The sequence below is a fragment of the Accipiter gentilis genome, chromosome 25, assembly GCF_929443795.1.
Source record: "Accipiter gentilis chromosome 25, bAccGen1.1, whole genome shotgun sequence".
NCBI classification, from domain to species: Eukaryota; Metazoa; Chordata; class Aves; order Accipitriformes; family Accipitridae; genus Astur; species Astur gentilis.
The window spans coordinates 17,109,382-17,131,729 of record NC_064904.1 but is presented as its reverse complement, the minus strand read 5'-3'; the positions used below and the strand labels follow the sequence as shown (position 1 = coordinate 17,131,729).

The following is a 22,348-nucleotide window of genomic DNA, read 5'->3' as shown; positions in this document are numbered from 1 at the left end:
GCTCTGTGTAATGGATTTGGAGCTGTTCTTTATAGCTGCCTGAACACTGAATTTCTGAATACTGTGATCAATACTGTATTGAATACCGATACCTACAGATCTAATGACAGCTCTGTGTGCATCTATTACTTAAGTTTAGTAGATAGATTTCAGGGGGAGAATAGCAAAAGTTGAAAGAACGGGTCAAAACAACTTGAGTTTGTTAGATTCTACGTCTGAGCAGGGAAATATGTGAGATGAAAATAAATCTATTGGGGAAAATGAAGAGATTCAGCTTGGACCAGAACTGACCCTATTTCCACAGCCTGCAAAGGTCCCAGACAACTCTATACCAGCAAATCCCAATGAGCAAATGGCAGTATCACCAAAGGTACCATTCTTACCTTTTTTAGCCTGTGAAATTAATTGCTAAAAGGGGGTTCGAGCCAGCAGACCCAGACAGGGCAGGGCCCTGCAAAGGCTTTTATGCACAGGCTGGAGACACAGTCTGCAAGTGGTGCCGAGCACCAGCATCCTGGCAGGACCTGCAGGGAGTAGGGAACCACTGGTTTAGTTTTCATCTCTGGTTAGTGCTTGGTTTCTGTCTTCATCCCACCAACAGGAATTACCTGATGGTACTGGTTGGTACCATGAACTGGAATAATCCAGGATTTCTTTTTTAAAAATATGGACATCAAATCATAATAGTGATTTGTGGCTCGTTTCTACCTATGCCATTGATGAGTGAGCCATTGAGTGTCCACTGGGCCCAACGGCTTGAAGGTGAAAGGCTCTTGTATCCCATTCCCAATCCTGAGCCCACGAGGACAAGTTTTACAAACATGTAACTCAGCAAGGGAGGAACAGTGCACCTGAATTCTTGGACCAATTCAGAATGAACTGGAAGGCGAGAGAAAAACTAGTGCAGATGAGGCTGGAGGATATCAGAAAAGCATTTGCCTCTAGACAGTGTGGGATATTGATCTGCAGAGTCACACAGCAGCTCATGCTGGACAGGAAGCATCCAAAATGTATCAGAAATTGGCTGAGGGAAAGGGAGAAAGCTGTCAATAAACTCAAGCAGTGTGGCAAAGAAAGGAGGAAGGAGGAGGCTAGCAGGCCAGCTAGCGCTGGAGCCATGGGTGTTTACCTCGTGCTGTGTATCAGTGACCTTGAGAGTGATGCCATTATCTAATGATGCCAAATTGTAGGAGGCACAGAACAAATTAATTACAAATGGGAGATTAGGCTTACAGTCTGATAAGCAGCTCATGGAGTTCAATGAAGAGAAGTTTTAATGAGATTAAGTGACAAAGCCATCACTTAGAAGGAAGCATTAAACAGACTACAGACAAGGAGAAAGAACTGGGGGCGAAGGCAGAGAACTATTAAAACCATCTGTGTTATTAAAAGAAGAGTAAACAAGGCCTGTGCCTCTCAGGGAGAAATGGAGATGATAGTAAGGCATGCTGGCACTGCCGGTGGGAACTCTTCCCTTGAATGTTTCATATGCAGCATCTGAGTCAGGCTTGGGGGCATATTGATGGAGCACAGCAAGGGAAACCCAACACACATTTGGGACCAACACAAGCAGCAAAGCACTGGCTGGCTTAGTAGGAATTACTGCAAGCAAGAGCCCTGAGAGGAGGTCCAGGAGGCCTGGGTTACTGGGAGACAGCAATGGGTTGGAGCCGGCTTGATCGAGAAGACCTTTGCCGTGGCCCACTTCAAGAGCAAATACAGCAGGGCATTGGATGGTAGCAATCAAGGAAAGAAACAGGCTAGCAGTTAATATTTCAGGCTAAGAAAGGCTCTTAAATAATAATAGCTACTGCTAATGATGAATAATTAAAGCAGACCATTTGGTCCTCCAGCCCTTACGTAGTTCCGTTCCTCTAATGTACAGCAGAAGCATGATTTATAGTACGTGGCAGGAGGAACCATGCACTCGCACGGACTGGCTGAGCTTTATCTCCTACCAAACCCACTGCATCCTTCTCCATCACCTGTATTTAAAGCCGAGTTCAAATACAATGGGAACGGGAGCAGCTTCAAATCAGACTGATGACACACCTGGGGTGTAAAGGCGGCCCCATCTTGCCATGCAGCAAACATGTGCAAGGCTAGGGATTGGAGAAAACATCCTCTGTTCACGTTACCTACAAGTAATGGGCCAAAACAGTTCCTGAAGAGGAAGAGAGACTCATCTCATCTTTCAACGGAGGTGGGCAGACTTCTGTTTGTCTGTTTAATAAAGGAAATATTGGACACATTTCCTCATCTTTCCTCTTTGTGATGGGACATGTGCAGTCGGGGTATGTGGGGCTGACTGACATTGCCAGGCATGTAGTGACTCACTGGCACAAGAGTTTACCAATTCTTACTTCTCAAATGGATCCAATTAGGGAAAAGGTTTGGGAACAAAGCAGCGCAGATCCCAGCCCCCTCACTTGTCTCCCCTCTCCCTCGCCTTTCCACCCACCCCTCCACCTGTATAGTAACACCAACGTGAGGGGATTGGGGAACTCAAAAAAGGAGTGGGCACCAGGCAAAGCAGGGCTGACCCTCAGCCAACCCAAAATGGTGGAATTTCCTAGTTTCATGCATTAAACAATCCTCCTTAGACTGAAATTCATCCTGCAAACTCTCCAAGGAGAGGACCTTACTGCATGCTCTTACCTTGGCTAACAAAAGATCCTGATCTTGACTGGGTGTCCAGGCACTACAACTAAAATAAGATCTAAACCCAATAATCAGCGCAAAGCTTTCTTTTTCCTTATGAAATCAGGGAGCAATTTGTGCATGTTAAGAAACATGTCTAGCACTACAGCTTTTCAAAGTCATCTGCTATTCCCCTGACTTCTCTTGCAATGCAGATTATCCAAATGTGGATCCCTGGGTGCTCGCTGATACACAATTGCAGTAAATATTTACATCCCCTCTCTTCCTATTTTGGTCTGAAATATGCTAAAAGGATGCACAGGGGGTGCCTCAGCATTTTACAGACTCTTCACTTTGGTCAGCAAAAGCAAAATCCTGCAGGAGTGACAGCCGAAACTGTGTGTTGCATTCTTACCTTTCTGCAAAGAGTCAAACCCCTACAGTTAAATCTTATTTTTAAAAACTGCACAAAACCAAAGTCTGTGGCAGAACCTTCTTCGGTGATTTGATTTTTCAAATCTCTTTTCCCTTCCATGGGGATTATCCAAGATAAACTAACAGAGATAGACTCTCCCCATTTCTTAGGGTCTGTCACTAAGGATGGAAGAACCAATCCTGAGAAAACACAGACCTTGGTGGTTTAGGATGCACATGCTTTGTGCACGCTTCCTTGTTTGTACCTCATCTTCCCAAGCCAGTGTTGATAGGGATGAGATGATAACTTGGCTCACATGCCTGGTCACACCTGGCTTGACCTGGATGTCAGATCCCGAGGAAACCCGAGCACAGGCTGGGTGGGGGCTGTAGGTCCTTCCGACAAGTCCCTGTTCTGAGTGATGGGGACCAGGACCTCAGGGCTCACCACAGCACACCCCAGCAGGGACATATTTAGAGACAGGTCAGCTACAAACCCCAAGTGTCACACTTGTTTTGTGGCATTTGCTGGAAGTGGATGGGATGGTCTTAACGCTGGGTGTGAGGGGGGCTCAGCTCTGGTGGGGATGGCATAGGGGCTTGCTTTGCTTTCGGCTCTGGAAATAGGAAGGTGCATTGCACTCTGCAGGAGCCCAAAGAAACCAAGGATGTGGTATTTGCATGCAGCTGAGCACAGCTGGACATGCTGATGTTGGCTTTGCAAAGGCCCAGACAGTTCCTGCTGTATGTGTTTCTGCTGCGTGATTGTCCCTGTGCTTTCTCTGCAAAACCTCCATTTAGCAGCACTGGGAACTCTCTACTGAGCAAGCACAGAGCAGGCAGGAGGAGATGGGAAGGCTTAGGTATAGAATTATACAGATAGGTATGATACATATCTATGCCTGACTCAAATCCATGAATAGAAACTGCAGATCTGAACTCCACCCTTGCCCACAGGGCAAAAGCAAAGCTTGCATCTGAATAAATCCTGAAAATCTCAGCTGCCAACATCTCCAAATCAGAGCAACAACAACAGGAGCTGAAGTGAAGTGCTCTGAATATTTTCTTCCAGAATACCCAGGAGAGCTCAGCTATATGTAGCAGAGCCATTTACATGGTGTTTGAGGCAACATTTCTAGTCTTAGTAGACAGAGAGGTGCCAGGAAATGATTCTGCTCCCCAGGCAGAACTCAAACCACAGCAGTCAGGCCTTTGAATCCATGATTATCACATTGATCTTTTCACCGCCCCCCATGTAGCATCAAACATGTGTTAGATGGCTACTGCTCATCCCACATACTCTTCTTAGCTACTGCTGTGGGTTGTAGTGCAGTGAATACTGCAAAGGCAGTGTCTCTGCTCAGTCTGTCCCTGAGAAGAGGGTCAGATCCTAACCGTGCTAAAGACAAGGCTTCAGTTCCCTCCTTTCCCTCAAAACACAGTGGTGTAATACAGAACAGTTTGATGAAGCATTGTTCCCCTCTTTCTATGAGATTTCAAGTGGAGGGAAGAGGGGGGGGATACCTGCAGACAGCTGCCCAGATTGGCCAGGGAAAGGGGCTCTCACCTGGAGAAGGAGCACTGGGGGAAGACACTGCAAAACTTGTGATTGAGTTTTAACCAGGGGTGCAGGAACAGAAGAAAGCAAGACACCTTTAAAAGGGATAAGAGGAGATGGCATGTTCTCCAGACAGATGTGGCTGACAAGGATTAATCTTTCAGACTTCCTGGGTCTACCTGCTATAACACAGTTGCCCCATCAACGCCTCTGGCCCTAGACAGCTCCCTGCTGGCCATTCCCTACTCTTTGTAATACCTCCCCTCAAAGGGAGGGTCTCCCATCACAAACCGAGCTAATCTGGGCCCACAAGCATCACCAAAGTCACACCTGTCATGGCCAAAACGTTCACTCTCTCTTTTACAAAAGGCTTGCACACAGCAGCAGCTAGCACGTAAGGGGTGGGATCCCAGGCCAGATCCTCTGTGAAATCTGTGACACTGGGGCATTTGGCTAACACATCATTTGGCATTTTCTCTCCAGCACCCTCATTTATTTCCCTTTGCAATGTCAGTTTGCCCAGCCAGCTCAATGAATAATTCAGCACCATTAAGCATGTGCCAAAGCTGCTTCAGCACTTAGTAGGATCAGTTCTTTGGCCCTTTTCTCCATTTAAACTTCATTGCAACATAATCTCCCCTTCATTGCTGCTGGAGGAGCAAGATCTACAAGTAAAAAGCACATTGCCATAGGTATGTGGAAATATAGCTATATATATGGAAATCACGCCTTTGATAGAAAAGGTGTGCTGCTAACCATTCTGCCCGATGCATGATGCATGGTGCTTTGCTGCTCCGGCTCACTGCCACTTTGCATGATGGAGAAACCCACTGTGTTTTTACAGACATTTGTTGGATGTAAGGGTCAATAACGAGGCAGTAAAGGATGATCTCACAAGCCAGGATTCAGAAAAACCTGAGGTAACTTCCCAGTCCTGTTATGTATTCCTGGTGTTATTGCAGTGAAATCAATTCATCACACCCAACAAATCAATTAATCATAAGATAAATTAGTCAATCTCAGTCCCTTTTTCACCAGCTTTTCTAGACAAAGGGGCTTTAAGATGGGTGTGCACGAGTTTCAGCATCCCATCTGTAAGATGAAAATAACATCTCCTTTCTTGCCTTGCCTGGAGATTTGGACCGTTTCACTGTCCCTTGCTGCCAACCTGCAATGCTGAGAAAACTGGGGCTCTCAGCATGGACAAAACCTGTAGGTTCACTGCTTCTAGTAGCCCTGTCACTGTGATTGAACCATCTTTACTACAGTCCCCCAAAATGGCACTACTCAGACCCTTTCCCTGCAAGGACCGAGGGCTGTTCCTCTGGAACATCAGACATAACTGCACACACAATTTCTGACCCAGTTTGCATGTGCAATTACCGTGTCTGAGAGCACCAGGCAGCAGAGTCAGCACATAATATCCAGCTGCAATAACTGTCTGTGCAAATAAAGTGTATAGGTGAGCGCTCATTTCAGAAGGCACAATTGCTACTATGGCTTTTATTAAATCCCACTCATTTTATGACTCCCTAGTTGGAGTAATAAACCTTTTGCTTTCAGCTAAAGGTGAACATGGACCTGCTGTTTCAGCAGCAGCGGCACAGCTCCAGCAGCTCAAGTGCAGGCGTCTGAGACGAACAGCGAAGGCAGCCCGTTCTCTTGCTTTGGTAAGTAACTTCCATTCTTTGGAAAAGCTCTCGCACTTAACCTAAGCAAGTAAGCGTAGCTGCTTGTGTTTCAACGGTACATTAGCTGACAAAGTAACCTTCAGAAATCCTGACTATTAATCTCCGCTGCCTTTTCTGTAAGCTCTCCCACCCTGCTCCTTGCTCGTTGCCCAGATACAGACCTTGTTTTGTGGATGTTATCAGCATTTCATTAGGATGTATGCAGTAACTCCACCCCCCCCCACCCCGCCCTGTCTCTGTAAGGAACTGTCTATATTTCTAAACGAGAGCAGAAAAACCTGTCTGTACAACCCCTGCCTCTGCTAACAGCACTCACTAAGTGAGCATAGATCCTAGGTTGCTTTTAAATGAGTCACTGTGAAAACAGTGTCTCCAGGATTGTCAGAGGCTGGATTTTGATCTTACAGTACTGTGGATCCCAAGTAACACCAAACAAGGCAAAGAGTTTATACCAGCCAGGCCATAGGTGGTATCAGACCTTGGAAATCTGCATTTATTTTTTCCCTTAAATTTTGCTATCTCATTGCACCTTCTATTCAAAAGATAAGAAGCAATTTTAAAAGTTTACATTTTGCTGATTTGTATGAAATGTGCTGATCCAACAGTGTTTACATCCAGCCAGATGATGTAGCAACACCAGGACCTGCTTCCCTGGCAAATTATTCTTTAGGATCCAGTTTGAAAGGGGAGTCTTTACTAAGATTCCTACTTTACCTGGCAATCTGGACAGTCTAATGCCAAATCCTTAATGCAAGCTAAATTTGCAGCCTTGGAAGCGTCTCTCTCTAAGGCATGGCTTTTCACAAATAGTGATTATCTGTGTCCTTTTTGTGCCTCTCAAGTTACCCCAGCTCTAGAGGACTCCTGAGGTCACCTCTCACAGTTGTTTGCACTCTAATGAACTGAGTCGTGGATTATTTTCGTATGAACTGTAAGAAAGCTTGTACATCTTTTCCAGTAATGTTGAAGAATTGTAGGAAAGTACTGGACGACTGATAGCACCCAGGTGGACCTAATCAGTGCCCATGTTACAGACGACCCCTACAGGGAACAGCAATGTGAAGCAAACTCCAACACTAGCTGAAACCTTTGGAAGAGATCACCAGTTCCACATAAAATCACATGGCAGGGAAAAGGGTTTCTCTAAGCAAGCGATACCAAAGGGCTTTCAGTGCATAGACCTGTGAATCAAGTTGAAGCTGCAAGGAAGATAAACCCTAAAATGAGGCTTCTGGGAAAGCAAAGAACCCTTCACCTAAAAGCAACCCAACTGGCAGGGTTTTTCCCCACAAAATATTGACTGCCACATAATGTGTCCTTCAAATCACTCCTGCTTTGTGTCTTCTGAGCCCTGAATACACAGGAAATGAACACTCAGTCCTTTTGAATGGAGATACGCCTATTTCAGAAGCACCGGGATCTTTGTATGTCCAATTTTCATAAATGATGGAACCGCCCTGACTCGGAGCACTTGTGAAATCTATCATCACTACCAAAATGACAAGCCTTCACTTTCATTGCTAGAGCTGATTTAAGCAACTTTGACATCACCAAACGTCCCCACCACAGGCAGGCTAGTGTCTGGCAGACCAGTGTCTGGCAGACCTGTGGTGGAGGTAGAAGACTATTGCCATCCAAACCAACTCGTCCTCTTGTAGCATTAATTTTTTCCACACTTGTTTGTATTCCTCACACACAAACGAAGTGCTGTGAAAGCAAAACACCAGAATGACCTCTCACTGCCACAGTTCCCATGTAACCACTAAGCTGCTGTCAGAGCCAGAGAGGGAAGAGAGGATATCTGTGATACCTCTCTGGAAAAAACAGTGGGCAAAATTGCCCAAGTTGGGTAAAAGTCAAGAGAGTTAGAAAAAAAAATTACTGCAGAGGACTAAAACAAAAGTGGTAATCAAGATTAAGAGTCAAAATGACAAAAACAGGAGACACTCTTTCTTCAGAGGGGAAATCAAGCCCTTTGAATTGTTGGATCATTGCATGTCCCTTATTTTCTATATTGTTCTGAACCGACATGAACACAGCAGCCTGCCAAGGAAAAGGAAAAAAAGCAAATCCCCTCCAGTCAATATTGCTATTATGTCCCAATCACCAGTGCACTCTCAGAAGCTAAGGAAAAACACCAGTAAAATCAATACCCACCTCCAGGTTTTATTCCCAATGGAAATCTCCTACCACATGCCTCCCCTTCACTACAATCAAATACAACCTCATGCTATCTACCAGACACAAATAGCAGTACTCAGGGAAGCCCTCATTCTGCTTAACATCTGAAGAATTTGAGTGTTAAGACACCCTGAAACAGGCAGAGATATTAAAAAGTTTGTATTTCACTTCTTCTTGAGAGCTAGTGAGGTATTTTATATCACCAGACCTTAATCATAAATTTAAATCTGACCTGAAATGAGTCCAAACTGTTCATTTGAATTAATGAATAAAACTGGTGAACACCCATGATTCCCAGCTCACGGAGCACTGCCGAGGTTCAGAAGCAGCACCTCTAGCACATCAGAAAACAAAATATTCCAGAATTTCCCTGCAAAATACTACATTCATGAGAAAATTGCATTAATGGGCAAAATATTTTGTTAATAAAACCAAAATGTTTTATTTTTATTTTTCCTTTGCCTAATTTGTTTTATAGTATATAAACTTCCCTAAGCATCTTCTGGGCTAAAAACATGAATTGGTATGGAAAAAGCTCTTTAACATCATTTACAGAAAAGCCTTGCAAGTGGTATAACTTTTCCCCTTCATTACATACTGCATTTTTTTCTTGTTTCTGTACACCCAGAATAAACACCTCTCCTTCCTGTATATTCTGTCAGCCCCAGAAAAGCTATCAATAGGTATTAGATTTCTCTGTCAATAACAAGTCTCTGAGATCTGCTGGGAGTATCCAGGCAAAGCATCACTATATCTAGGCATCTGGGAGAAACTGCTTGCCGTCAGATTGTCAGTGTCACAGCCTTCCCTGAAAGCTGAGTCATTGATCCCTAACGCCAAGAGACACCAAAAGGGACACCGTGTCAAGATTTTGGCTTCTAAAACGTGCTTCAACTGTGAGTGATTCTGTGACTGAGGTTTGTCCGCATGAACAGAAAAATCACTTGTGAGCAGAGCAGTTGTCTCCTTGCAGCCTTCCCCAGGAGCAGGACTGAGCCAACCTTGGGTGCTCAGCTTGGCAGAGCATGGACATGGGCATGGGCATGGACACGGACACGGACGTGGACACGGACAGGGGCAGAGCCAGCAGTGGGTTTGTGCAGCCCAGCTCGCAGATATAGGTCTTCACAGATTACATGTCTTTCTTCTTTGGACCTCTTCTCAGAAGGTTCCTGTTTGTATACAGACACCCACCAACTCACTGTGCTTGGCTTAAACTTTGCCATTCACGGCTTTGATATTTAAACATTTGACATAACCATCAGGCACCTGTACACAGTCAAACAAGTAGCTCTTTTTTTTTTTTTTTTTTTCCTGGTCACAATGTAATCTCGACCACCTGTCAGAAACATTTTATAAACACCATCTTGTGTCGTACCTATCAGAAAGGTCTGTATACTTCTGTTTGAGTGCTATGACTTATGACAGCTCATCAGAGGCAGTCCTTTGCTCATAAAGGGAAGATATATGAAAACAGAAGGATAAGGACTATAAATTTTTATAGCTCTGTACTTAACTCACACACAGGCAGTGGAGCGGATAGCAGTCCCAAGAGAAGATGTATGATCCTGCTACATTAAGCTATGCCCATTTTTTAAAGCACCTCTGAGCATCCAGCCACTGTGTTTAAGATGCTTTGACACTTAGGCATTAAAAGTTTGACCTTAGCCAACACGTGGGGAGTAATTTTCACGAGCACAGCCAAAAATCAGGGGAGGAAACAGATGCCAGGGGTGAAGCGGGCCAAATGCTAAGGCTATGGACAACACAGGTTGTGATCTGAAGGGTATGAGATTTATTGAGATATTTCTGAAGGTCATCTCAAGACCATGCATGGTGCTAATCACGAGAGGGCATCATTGCCCTTGGTGGTCACTGATCCCAGCCGCTGCCCAAGCAAACCTTCATTTGGGGAGAGGAGAGAAAATTCCCTGTTCTTTGCTTCACTCTGATCCTTTCCAGGGCTCAGGCATCTCCTCTAAGTGACCACTCCTTACTTAGGAGACCCTGCTATCCTCCCACCAGACCAGGACTCCAGGAAGAACCCCAGAGCCAGCACCTGAACATCTATCAGCTTTCCTTGTCCCCTCTGCAGAGAAGACAGGTGACCCTGCAACCACTCCTGAGGCCAGAAAGTGCCAAACTCACTCCTGCCTCCCTGAAAAAAAAAGGGTCTGGGAGGAGTGGAAGAGAAATCATGTACAGCACAAACCTGCCGGTGCGTGCACTGTTCATTTCCACCACCACGACCTGCACGTCTCCAGGTTTCTCCAGCTCAGCTTCGGTTGAGTTATCACAGCTTGACAGTCATAACAAGCTGTCATGTGGCAGCTGAATTGCATTAACTGGCCAGAAATGGGGAGGCGGGCCATAGCCTGCTGCAAAGGCAGAAACATTTCCAACTTCTTGGCCCACAGTGAAAAAGGGTAGCTGTGAAGTTCCCTCTCCTCCTCCGTGGGCAGAAGAATGTGCCCATGAGTCGCTGCTGGCGCAGCTCAGCTGGGATGGGGAAACTCCTCCAGTCACAGTGGCTGGAGATGGTGTCTGGGGCCCCACTGCCTCGGTTGTTCAAAAGCCTCTGGAGTGAGACCCCATGAAATGAGGCCATCTGAATGTGTCTGCAGAGTCCATGTCATCACAGCTCGCTGTTTATGTCCTATCACGTGTTCAGAGTCATTTTTTAGATTCCTCGAACAGAGCAAAAGCACAATTGCAAACCAGCTGGAAGCCAAGACCTCTTGGTCTACCAATCTACTGCTAAACCTCCCAAAATACCACGAATGTACCATGGAAAGGTGAATCCCTGGTATGAAGCTATTCTCAGTAAGAACAACCCTCACTCCTTGCTGCAGCTCTGCATGCCTCAGACACTTTCATTTAAAGCTGTTTTCTTACTCTTTATTGACCACTTTTGATCCATCTAGCCAATAAATAGCTAATTGGCTATTTTTGCTGTAACTTTGGGTTGCTAGGCCACAAAGCCAAGGAAGAACATGCATCAGAGCAGAGAGACAAGAGCAGGCTGAAGCATATCTTAGCTGTGTTTTCTCCTGCCCACCGCCTTGGTCTTAAATTCATCCCTGACCTTACATCAGGGCAGTCAAGTAGAGGTATGGAAGGAGAAGACTGGCCTGGACAACAGACCAATTGCCAGTGCTCCAGGTGTGTCCCTAGCATGGGGTTTAGCAATGCAGGTGCCATTTCTTCTTCTAAGACCCTCTATACATAAGCTATTTCGCTGCTCTGCAACTGAGAGTACACATGACCAGTTCCTAAAGAGGGTAGGCTGGGGAAGGGCCATGCATACAGCAGAGTAAGAGAGAATTGTGAACCAAAGTGGCCTGTGGGATTGGACAGCCCAGGAGAAAGAGAAACCGTTTTGCTCAGGGGAGGAGTCCAGAAGATTTGTTGAAAAGTTATGCCTGCAGGCAATGCCTGCTCATGGTTCTTGGGAAAACACCGGTCCCTCTAGGTTCATCTGCTCTGCATTAACCAGGCAAGCCCACTTTAGCTGGCATTCAACCATCTGACCAGTAAGTCATTCAAGTTCTCCATTTCTACATTGAGTAGTATCTCTCCTTTACCCTGCTCTGCAGCGTACCTGCAGCTAATGGTGCTGAGGCAGCATCATGAGACTGACCCAGATTTGCAAGCTCCAACTCTCAGCTACCCCCAAACCTCTGCCAAGAAAATGGACAGGGAGACAAGGCCCTGAGCACCGTGACCAAACTGCTTTGAGCAAGGGGCTGGACCAGAGACCTCCACAGGTCCCTTCCCACCTAAATTATTCCATGTGGGAGGCAAGCACACCAATCTACTCCAAGATTTTGTGGCAAGGCCAGGCCTAGATTCATGTGTTTACTTCTCCAAGTGGGTTTTACCCCACTCCTCCTACAGCATCACAAGGTGAAGACACTCAAGCCCCAGGCAGGACATCTGTCTCCCCTACACCTTTTCCAAGCAGGGACTTTCCAAAGGATGCAAAGCTACCGGAGGCCCATAAAAAGCAAACTGAAGCACACAAAACAGATGGGCCAGAGTGTGGAGGCACTTGCAGCAGATGGCACTAAAATATTAAACTAACATTACCGTATGCTTAAGCCGCGGCCTGGCTTGCTGCTGATTGCAGAGCCAGCCTGGTGAAAGCATGCAGATGAGAAATGAGCCTCAGATTGCTAAATCACCCTACCAAACATCCCCTTCCGACAGAAAAATGCCTCACTAGCAACTCCTCCAACAGCAGGGACGTTCTAATGCGATACAGACGACGTTTTGCTGAACAAAAACCATCCCCAATAACTTAAAGTCTGTTCCAGATCTCTGCCAGAAAACCATCTCCTTGAGAAACTGTGTAAAATCAATTTGTCTGTGACACCAAATAGGTGGATGCAGTGAGAGATTAAACAGGAAAAGCCCACACTGCTTTGTGCTTGTCCACTGTGTGACAGCCCTGGACACCATGGGATGGCACAAGAGGAACCAGGGAGGAGGGGAAATGTTCTTCAATCCAGGGCACTTTCCAGTGTCACCTCAAAACAAGAAGTGATCCTGACTGCAGCTTGTGCCACTACCTGAGAAACACTGGGTCACCACATAGAGGTGGGTGACCATGAACCTTGGTGTTCTCATGGGCGCTCAGAGCCACAGCAGCCATGAAGGGTGTGTGGTAAGGACACACTCTTGTAGGGGACTAGCCAGATTAGTGCTCCAAAAGCCTTTCATAAAGCATGAAAAACAAGATGCCTCATAGCAGGGTGGCATAGGACTGTGCTGCAGAATAAAGCATTTCAACTAATGAACTTTATTTGGCTGAGTTTCCAGCAGGACCCCGTCTGGAACCTGGGTCCTGCCAGTTGTGCCGTCAAGCACGTGAGCGACAGCACGACCCCATAGCCCCGGGCCTGGGTTTTCCTTTTCCTATGCTAAATTTTGCCATAAAATAAAAAGAAAATTAAAGTAAACATTACTATTAATGTCCACATCTTTTTATTTTTTTTAACCTGAGCTCAGACATCTTATCTGTAAGGTAACAAGCTGTTGCACGTTTCATTAAATGGATCAAGCAGAAGGAATCTCCTAATATTGTCATTGAAGGAGAGGCTGGAGAGAGACACGATGCCCCAGCATAAGTGAAATCTCTGCCCAGGACCAGATCCCCAGGCTGTGGGACTCCAGCATGCAGTCAGCCAGGCCACTCTGGCAGAGAGCTACCAACAGGCACAGCAAGACAAGACAGGAAAGGACTCAGCCAAAATGCTGCTTCCCAGCCTGCCTTGGTCCAGGCTTTTTTGGGCTTCTTGCAAACTGCCCCAGGCCAAAAGATGCGTGTTTCCAGGATAGCAGGTCTTTTCTGAAATTTCCTGCATACCCAAGCCATGTGCAAACCCAGCCTGGATGTCACCTGGGCTATGCAATGTCACAGTGCTGTGCAGGCCACACCGATCAGTTGTATTATTTTCCAAAGGTTGTGAAAATCTGTTGCAAGACAGGGTTTTCTTAGAGTAACCTAAAAATCTGCATTTCTTGCTCTGGCTAATAGAAAAAACAAATGCATCTGCTCTTCCTTCTCTGTGGCTGAATATTTAAAAAAAAGAGGGGGGGGGGGGGGGAGAAACTGAGCTGGCAACCTCCTTTCCTGTAGAGCCACAGCCAGATGTGCTCTAAACCCTGTTGTGTAAGGGCTGTAGGGCTCGGTCCACCTCTGAGGGGGAGATGCCAGGAGTGATGCAGGGGCAGCGACAGCCAAATAGCCAATGTCTTGCTACAGCTCTCCCTTCCCCTCTTTGCTCTGCAGGAGGCAAATGAGTTGGTAACACTAACATAGATAGTAACTGTCCAATTCTGGCCAAAACAAGGCCTGTGTTGCAGCAAGCAGCGCAATCTTTCTGACCGTGCGGAAAAGCGAGCGAGGCTGCTTAGCAGTTAACAGCATGGGAATAGCTCCACTCTTTAAAATCGTGATAGTCAGCTCCAGTAAAATGGAGGTAGGAAGTCACTGCCCATTTTTGTTACTGCCACTGGATGGCAACAGACGTTAAGCAGAGATGTTGAGTTATCGCTGCACAAACCACACATGCACTTGAAGTGCTCCGCCTTGTTATTTAGGGAAATGCCTAGCAGACACACCAGAAAGGTCTCTGAGGAAATAAGCCGCAGCCTGGCAGCAACACAATCAGCAAGACTGCTCCTGGGGTCAGGTTGGATGCTGGGCTTTCACTTTGCACAGCTTCTGTATGTATTTCCTGGAGTGTGCACTCAAAATCAATTTTTGTCTTGCCAGCCCAGGGCAAACTCTTCTGATGAGCCATGCAAAGTATATTTAATGCCATGAATAGGAGTAAAAAACTCCTTGGTGGAATTACAGTATCACGCTGTGAAATAGTTAACACCTACATGTGAAACTGATGGCTGACTATTTTTAAATTACATATACCTGGATATGAGCTGGCCAAGGGCCACAGAAAGATCTACAGCTAGGTGTCAAAAACACAGCCACGCATGTCAAACAACTTCATTTGATCCATCAGTTTCCTACGAATCTCCAGACACGCTGGGCTAGCACTGACCTGAACTCAGGTGGGACTTGCCATGGCCATAGGGGGATCAGTGCCCACCCGGACTCTGAACATCACTAAAACCATTCTGTCTTAATAAGGATGTGCGGTGGTAGCATAACACTTCTGAGGTGATGTGTAACAAGGAGATAACAGGAAACAATGAAGGTTTTTCTGTTTTCTCTCTTTTAACAAATGCATAGTCACATCTTGTTAGTATTCTCTTAATGACAGATAACTACAAGTAAGATAATTCTCTTAATTAATGAATGATGACACTGTTCCTGCTTTGGGTGACATCGTTCTGCTGCACCTCCATTATGCGGCACTGCCACATCTCCCTCTATTTTCACCACTTTGGCTGAGTGTGGCCCGTGCCAAATGCCTGCCAGGTGCATCTGAGTTGGCGTATGTCACATATATGATGCCATAATGTAAAGCTCTGCCAAGACTTCAAGTTGATGCTATGAAGGCAATCCCTGTCCCCTTGGATGTGCTCTGCCACACCATTTCCTTGCCAGCCGATGCGGCTGCAGGCTGACGGAGCCTGAGAGGACCCATGGGGGATGCTCTGGTTCCACCCAGTTCACCTCTGATAACCGGAAAACTGCTGAAGGGTTTCACATGAATTCTCCGAGTGAGGAACAAGCTGTCCTTTCCCAGGACAGGAGACCCCATACTCCACCTTCAACATAAAAATTTAACTAGTGTCCAGACACAAGTGACCTATGCAGCAAGTACCTGTGACTGGAAGGTAGTGTAAACTGGACCCCACTATCATCCATATTTTCTTATCTTGAGTCCATCTCTCCATACCTTGAAATCAGCTTTAAAAAGTTACACAAGTTTTAGGAATAATCTTCTTGAGAGGCTTTATGTTTTTATTTTCCTTGCCTTAGGCACTGGAGTGTCTCAATGAAGCAAAGCACATACTGAAATAGTCCTCTATGCACCACCAAATAGTAATTAGCTGTCTTGTGTCTGTCCTGGAGGACAAGTTCCTGCCACTACTGTCCTACAGGGAATACAGATAGGAAAATACGGACACGCTACAACGCAGGGAGAAAGTCTGCTCATGCACACAGGGATTTTCTCTGACCACCATATGAGAACAAGCCTCTGTTAGTATCAGTTTAGACAACGACAGAAATTAAATGAGACGCAATAGTTAGGCCAAAAAAATCTGCATATGATCAAGGGGGACTGAATATTGTAACAGGGCCTGAAGTCTCAAAATTGAGGGACAGGCAACTAGCTGCCCACGTGATATTCCCCAACTACTTTCCCCAAATCCAAGATCAAACTGTTAGTCATCTCTGCCCAGAAAAACACACAAAACACAGTATGTGGTTGGTTGCGGAGACCCAATGCTAGAGACTGCAAGAAGGGTGTGTAAGGTAAATTCAATCATCAGCCCTACAGCTTCTAGGGTTTGGGCAGGGCCTGGGCCAGTCCTACAAAACAGGAATTTGGGAAGTGGGAAAGAAATGGTTGGAACTCATCCTACTCGTGAGGGAGCTAAGATATGCACAGTGTGACGTTGCAAGCTCTGAGAATCTGGCAGGAAAACATACTTACAAGCTATAATCATGTGTTTCTTATTCAGTCTATTAATGTCATTAGTTCATTACCGCTAAGAATATCAGTATTAACATATTTTATTGCACTGCAGATCTTGCAGTCCTTAGCGCATCATGCAAGTTCGGGCCGTTCGCTTACTAGACTTGCAGGTTTGGGTTTGCAGTGCTAGATAAATCAGTTGTAAAAGAGTACCACTTAAACGTGTCTGCCACATCTCCAGACCGTCATGTGGTCAAATGTCTGCACAAACGTGGATGGACAAAGAAGATGCTCTCTAAGCAGCAGGGGTGGGTTTCACCCCCCCTCCATCTCTACCAGCTGCTTGCAAGGAAGCAGCAGCTCTCTGAATTGCAAAACAACATCCGACAGAAGAGCAGTGGACAGCCGCTGCCCCCCAGCCCAGTCGGGGGAGACGACAGAAGGGGAGCAGCGTAGGCTTGGGGCAGCCCCAGTGTCCCTCCCTTCCATGCCAGCCTATAAAGCCAGAGGCACACAAAAGTCCTGGCTATTTAGAGCTGGCATCTTGCAAAGAATAAAATGCCTTTTTCTCTTATGCGCCTTGTGAACGAAGCCAGTTACAGGCTGCAGGGACGCCTGGCAGTGTCGGTGTGCAGTGACCGCGTGCTACCCTTTGGTCCTCAGGGTTTAGCTCAGACCAAAAGCTGGTGGTGGCTCTAAAGGTTTGGTGGGTCCAGTCAGACCTCAGTGCCTGGCACAACAAGCCAGGGCCTGGCTGGCTCTACACTGGCTTTGAAGGGATCCTAGCAGACAAGTGCTCTTGAGTTCACCTGAGTACCGGGGAAGTGTCATGCCTTTCCCCCTCCCAGAGCTGGATTAAGGAAGGGGCTTTCAGAGGGGCACACAGGATGCCCAAACGCACACAGAGCTGGGATGAGCACCCCTAAGCCACCCACCTCCCTGCACTAGCCTGGAAACATACACAAAGCCCTCATTATTCAGGATGGAGGGTGTCAGCCACCATGAGAGAGATTGGTTTAAACTGCACCACCTTCAGAAACACGCAGACCCACCAAACCCAACCCTTCTCCTCCTCCAAATCTTTCTTTTTTCCTAATTGTACACTCAAAAACATTATCCTTACATTTTTGGGAGGGTCAGGACCACCTCCCTGATTACACCCCTTCCCTGGGGCAAGGCAGGTAGTATTTCAAAAGAAAAATGATCATTAGCTGCTCTTTGTCCTCCAGATGCCTGATGTACAAATCAGTCTTATGTTACTGGGGTTCCTGCTTGAACCGGTATCTATATGCTTAAGCCTAAAAATTATTGTTGCTGGTACTTTTAATTTTTTTTCCTAAGGGAAAGGAAAAGGAGAAAAAGAAGAGGATGGGAAGGTCAGAGATAATGTGTGCATTGTCACAGGTATGCCCTGCTTTGAGTTGAGGTTATCGAGTGCCAGCAGCTCGCCCGGCTCGGCACTGCTAACATCTCCCCTGCAAGGAACAGGCACTTCTCCCTCCTCCCCCTCCTCAGCAGCATGGCAAAAAACAACATAAACATCTGCATTTACCTTTCTGCTTATTTAAAAACGGTAGTAGGGGTGAAGCCAAGGGACTTCTTTTGCCAGAGTCCTTGGAAGACACTTTACTTTGGTTAACAACAGTTTCTTCAATGGGTTTCTTCAGGATTATTCTTTCCTTCAGCTCATCGGTGCTGACGGCAGAGGTCGGGGGCTCAGCACCTACTTTTGGTGCAACAAAGGAGCATTTCAGGTAGGACGCGGACTCCGCCAGGTTTTCCCTGTTCATCCTGCTCTCTGTCGTTTTACTTGCTTCGTAGTCTGAGGTGTCAGTGCGTGAGCTGTTCTCTTCCTTGATAATGTCCATGACCATGGGCTTCATCAGAGGGGAGTCCTGCTCCCTCTTAGGGCTCTCTTCGGAGGCTGATGAGGCATCGCAGGACTCGATGATGAGCTCACTGTCAAGCTCGGCCTCCCGCTCCTCCCGCAGGATGCTGTACTGGATGGAGGGGGAAGCGGGTGACGGAGGGGGCCCTCCAATGTGGCTGAAGGTCATATAGTTGGAGTGCAGCACCTCCTCGGCAGCCAGTGGGTCCTCCGAGACCAGCTCGATCTCTGAGTCTCCTGACTCAGCGCTGCTGGCTTCGTTATCCAGGGGTGAAGAGACGGCAGGGCGCCCAGGTTTGACCCTCTGATCTCTCTTCTCCGTGGAAAGGGCTGGTGACTGCTGTACCTCCGGGGTCTCAAAGGAAAAGCTTTTTGCTTCCTTGATGGCACTGATGAGTTCATCCTCCGACAGGCTGCCTTTGCCTTGCGACTCTGAGCCGGATGGTTCTGCCACCCAGAAAGAAAGTGGGGGGAAAAAAAATTGTTAAGAATGAGATTTTCTGGCTGCTTACACAACAAACACAATAGATTTCAGGCCAGCATGAATCCTTCTAGCAGGGCTGGTAACATAGACAGAACGTCTCCCCGTCTGGGATAACTAACACTAATAACAGCTTGTCCTTACAGAGCGTTTCCCATGCACATACTCATTATAAAAGAAGTATCATTAGCATCATTTACTGAAGAAAAAGCTGAGGCACAAGGCAATGCTGGTCAGTGCTTGGCCAGTGGCTCAGCGATATGGTTTTCACCAGGAAAATCACCAGTCATGAGGAATGTGGGCTCAGGCCACACATGACAGCATCTGACTGTCACGGACAGATACAGGTCTGTTCTGGGGACAAATGCACACAGAGCTGGTGGGTTCCTGACACTGCTGATCATAACAACCCATGTGTAGTTACTAGAAGTTTTGTCAAACTTTGACTTTCAGGTGTAGAAAGTTCCAGGTCAGAAACTTTTCTCAGACTTTTTTTTTTTTTTTTTTGGGGGGGGGGGGGGGGGGAGAGGGTGGAATTCTCTGTTTGCTTTTATGTCAGCTGGGTCCAAGAATTAAACTTATTTTTTTACTGTAATTCTTAATATCATTAAGAACTACATTAACAAAATAATGACCGACCAACTTGTCACCCAAAATCTGAAACAAAAAATTTCTCTGCATTTTCTGGCTCACACTGGAAGAAGACAGACTCAGAGAGTGAAAATGAGCAGTTGAAAAGGCTGCCTAGTCATCCAGGATTAGCAAGGAGCCCACAAGCGGTACGAGAAGGGAACCTAGCACCAGACTTCCCACCTGTTCTGCCTCCCTGTATATCACTCTACCACATGGGATTTTGTAATGAAATAACAAAGAAAGTAAAACTGCATGTAGAGTGTTCACAATAAGAGGTGACGGAGGCAGCATGAGGTGCATCAGGAGCTGTCTTGAGTTACTGCATGGGGAACAGGCTTCACTTGATCATTCACAGAACATCAGCCAGCCTCAAACCCAGAGTGCACCTGGTGCATCAGCAGCAAGGCCAGCCAGGCCACCTGAGCCTGTCTGTGCCAAGGGGGACCACGGTGGCAGTTTGCATCCGATCCCCTGCCGGCACCTGGCCACCGCCGCCTCCTGATCACCGGTTTCCACTTTGTACTTCACTCACCCAGAGACTGCTGCCATCCACACCCAAGACCCTCCCTTTTGGGGGAAAAAACCACTGAATTCCCCAGTCGCGTTGAAACAGCCATCAAGCACACGTGGAGGTTTGTCCTCTGGACTCTCGAGTGCTCATTCACTGATTTTATATCATTATTAACATGACAGGGATCACTACGTGGCATTGCAGGCGTTGAGTGTTCGAGAAAGCCGTCAGGGAAAGAGACCCCCAAGTTTTCTCCTGCTGATGCTGGTAAAGAGGCCCATGGCAGACCACCACCTGTGTCTGCACATCTGGAGACCACGGCAGAGTGTAGGGAGGTTTCCAGCCCTTCGGTTGCAGGTGTGGGGAGCCCTGAGCTGACCTGTGCCCACTCCCAGTGGGTATTTGCCTTCAGTCTAGCCCTGCTTAGGGTACAGCCACTGGCATCGGCTCCCTGAGCCCACCCAGGTGCACTGGCCACCTCTGGAAGCTCCTCCACAACAGAGGGTGGGAAAGAGATTGTACCAGATGTGACCTGGGACAAAACCACTATTTCTGGCTATTTCCAGACTTAATTTCTCATGGCAATAGCATAGCTGATTTCTTCCTGATCATATGCCTTCCCCAAGATGAATCATGTAAACAGGGAGGTTTTAACGATAGCATCTAAGCCATGACATCCTACTGGGAGATGGGTAAGAAAAAGAACCTGCCCACACCCCCCCAAGCAGTTTTGGTTTGTGCATCTGCGAAAATGCATGTCAGCAGCAGTTTTGAGCATGTATTGTTGGCATGTCTGCAGCTCCTCTGACAAAACAGCTCTCTTGTAACACATCCCTCTTGCATGAGAAAGTCCTTCTGCAACCCAGAGTATGGCCACAGACAGGATTAAGGTGTTTGGGACTGTTATGACACACTCCTGTCCGGATGCTGGGAAGTTTCTGTTGTATCAGCCGCGCTGAGCAGGACCCTGTGCATCCTTTTCCTCTGGGTGCAGGAAACCCACGTGAGCCGCACCACTCTCCTGCATTACCGCATGTGAGCATTTTCTCACTGAGCGATGACTTAATCCGGCACGCGTCCAAACAGGCGTGTGATCGCCAGCCCTTGTAGCGCAGCAACGCGCCGTCCCTTGGCTTCATCCTGCTCCTGCCTGCGCTGGCAGTTTGTAACTCTCAGCCACGGCATTTACCTTGCGAACAAAAAAGTCCTTTGTGGCCAGCAGCAGGGTGTCACATTTACCGCTGGCATGGGGAAGCGTATAAATACCCACTGCCTTTCAGTGCCAGCACAGTGTATGAACAGACCACATCTTCCTTCCACAGAAAGATGATGGCCAGTAATTAAAAGCAAACTGTTTTCAAAAGTCCTGATCCAAGCAGGGGGGAACTGGGGGCTTCGCCAGAATGCTTGAGGGGTATCTAGGAGCAACGACTTTGCTGGGTCACTGAGTAGAAATAGCAAGGGCAGGTTTTACATTTCTTCCTCGCATATGAACACGGAGTCTGAGCGCAGCGTGTCCCCAGCTGCGGGAAAGGGGGAAAATCCAGAGAAAACACCCTGTGGGAGCCAGCCCCTAAAAGAAGATGCCTGCTTCTTTCCTTAATGCGATAGATAAGCAGTCTTTCTGGCTTTCCAGCACCCTGATGCAAGGCAGTGGGACCTCCCAGGGCTGTTTGGGCAGTGCTGGCAATCAGCTTAACCCACAGAGAGGAATATTCCCATGCCAGCAATCATGCTGGCCACACCAGTGCTTCCCAGTAAGGCAGCAGCCCTGAGGCTCAGCCACACACTATTCAGCTGTTACGATGGGATACAGTTAACAAGTGTCATGGAGTCAGCTTTGAACAGTCAGCAAGGACTGAATAAATAACAGTTAGTGCCTGAAGTTCTTAATTACCTTGTAGTGCAAAAAGTGTTAATCGATAAAAACCGGCATGCGTCAGAAGTAGTGAGTGATGTCACGCAGTTAAATAAAAGAAGAAAAATGGGACTTTAATGTCTATTATCTAAAGTTTCTGGCTGATGCAGGCAGGATAAAATCATGGCTGCGGTGGACTATATCTCTTTCTTTGTGTGTGAAAGTGTACAAATGCACACTCGTTTTGGATAGGAACTAGGTATTTCTCTAAGGGTAGATACTAGTGTGAGTGGAAATGCCAGACTGCCATTTTAAGGAAATTCCAGCTGATTTTTAAGTGCTTCTAGACGCCATCAAAGCCAAAGCAATGGAAATTTCA

At 46.8% G+C, this 22,348-nt stretch overlaps 1 protein-coding gene across 1 annotated transcript in view; it reads right to left on the bottom strand.

Moving 5' to 3' along the window:
- Window positions 1–22,348, bottom strand: part of RTN1 (reticulon 1) — a 122,523-nt gene that overhangs the window by 30,040 nt on the left and 70,135 nt on the right. The window contains exon 3 of the mRNA XM_049828635.1: window positions 18,151–18,933. Within this exon, the coding sequence (XP_049684592.1) occupies window positions 18,151–18,933 (783 nt within the window). The remainder of the gene's footprint in view (window positions 1–18,150; window positions 18,934–22,348) is intronic.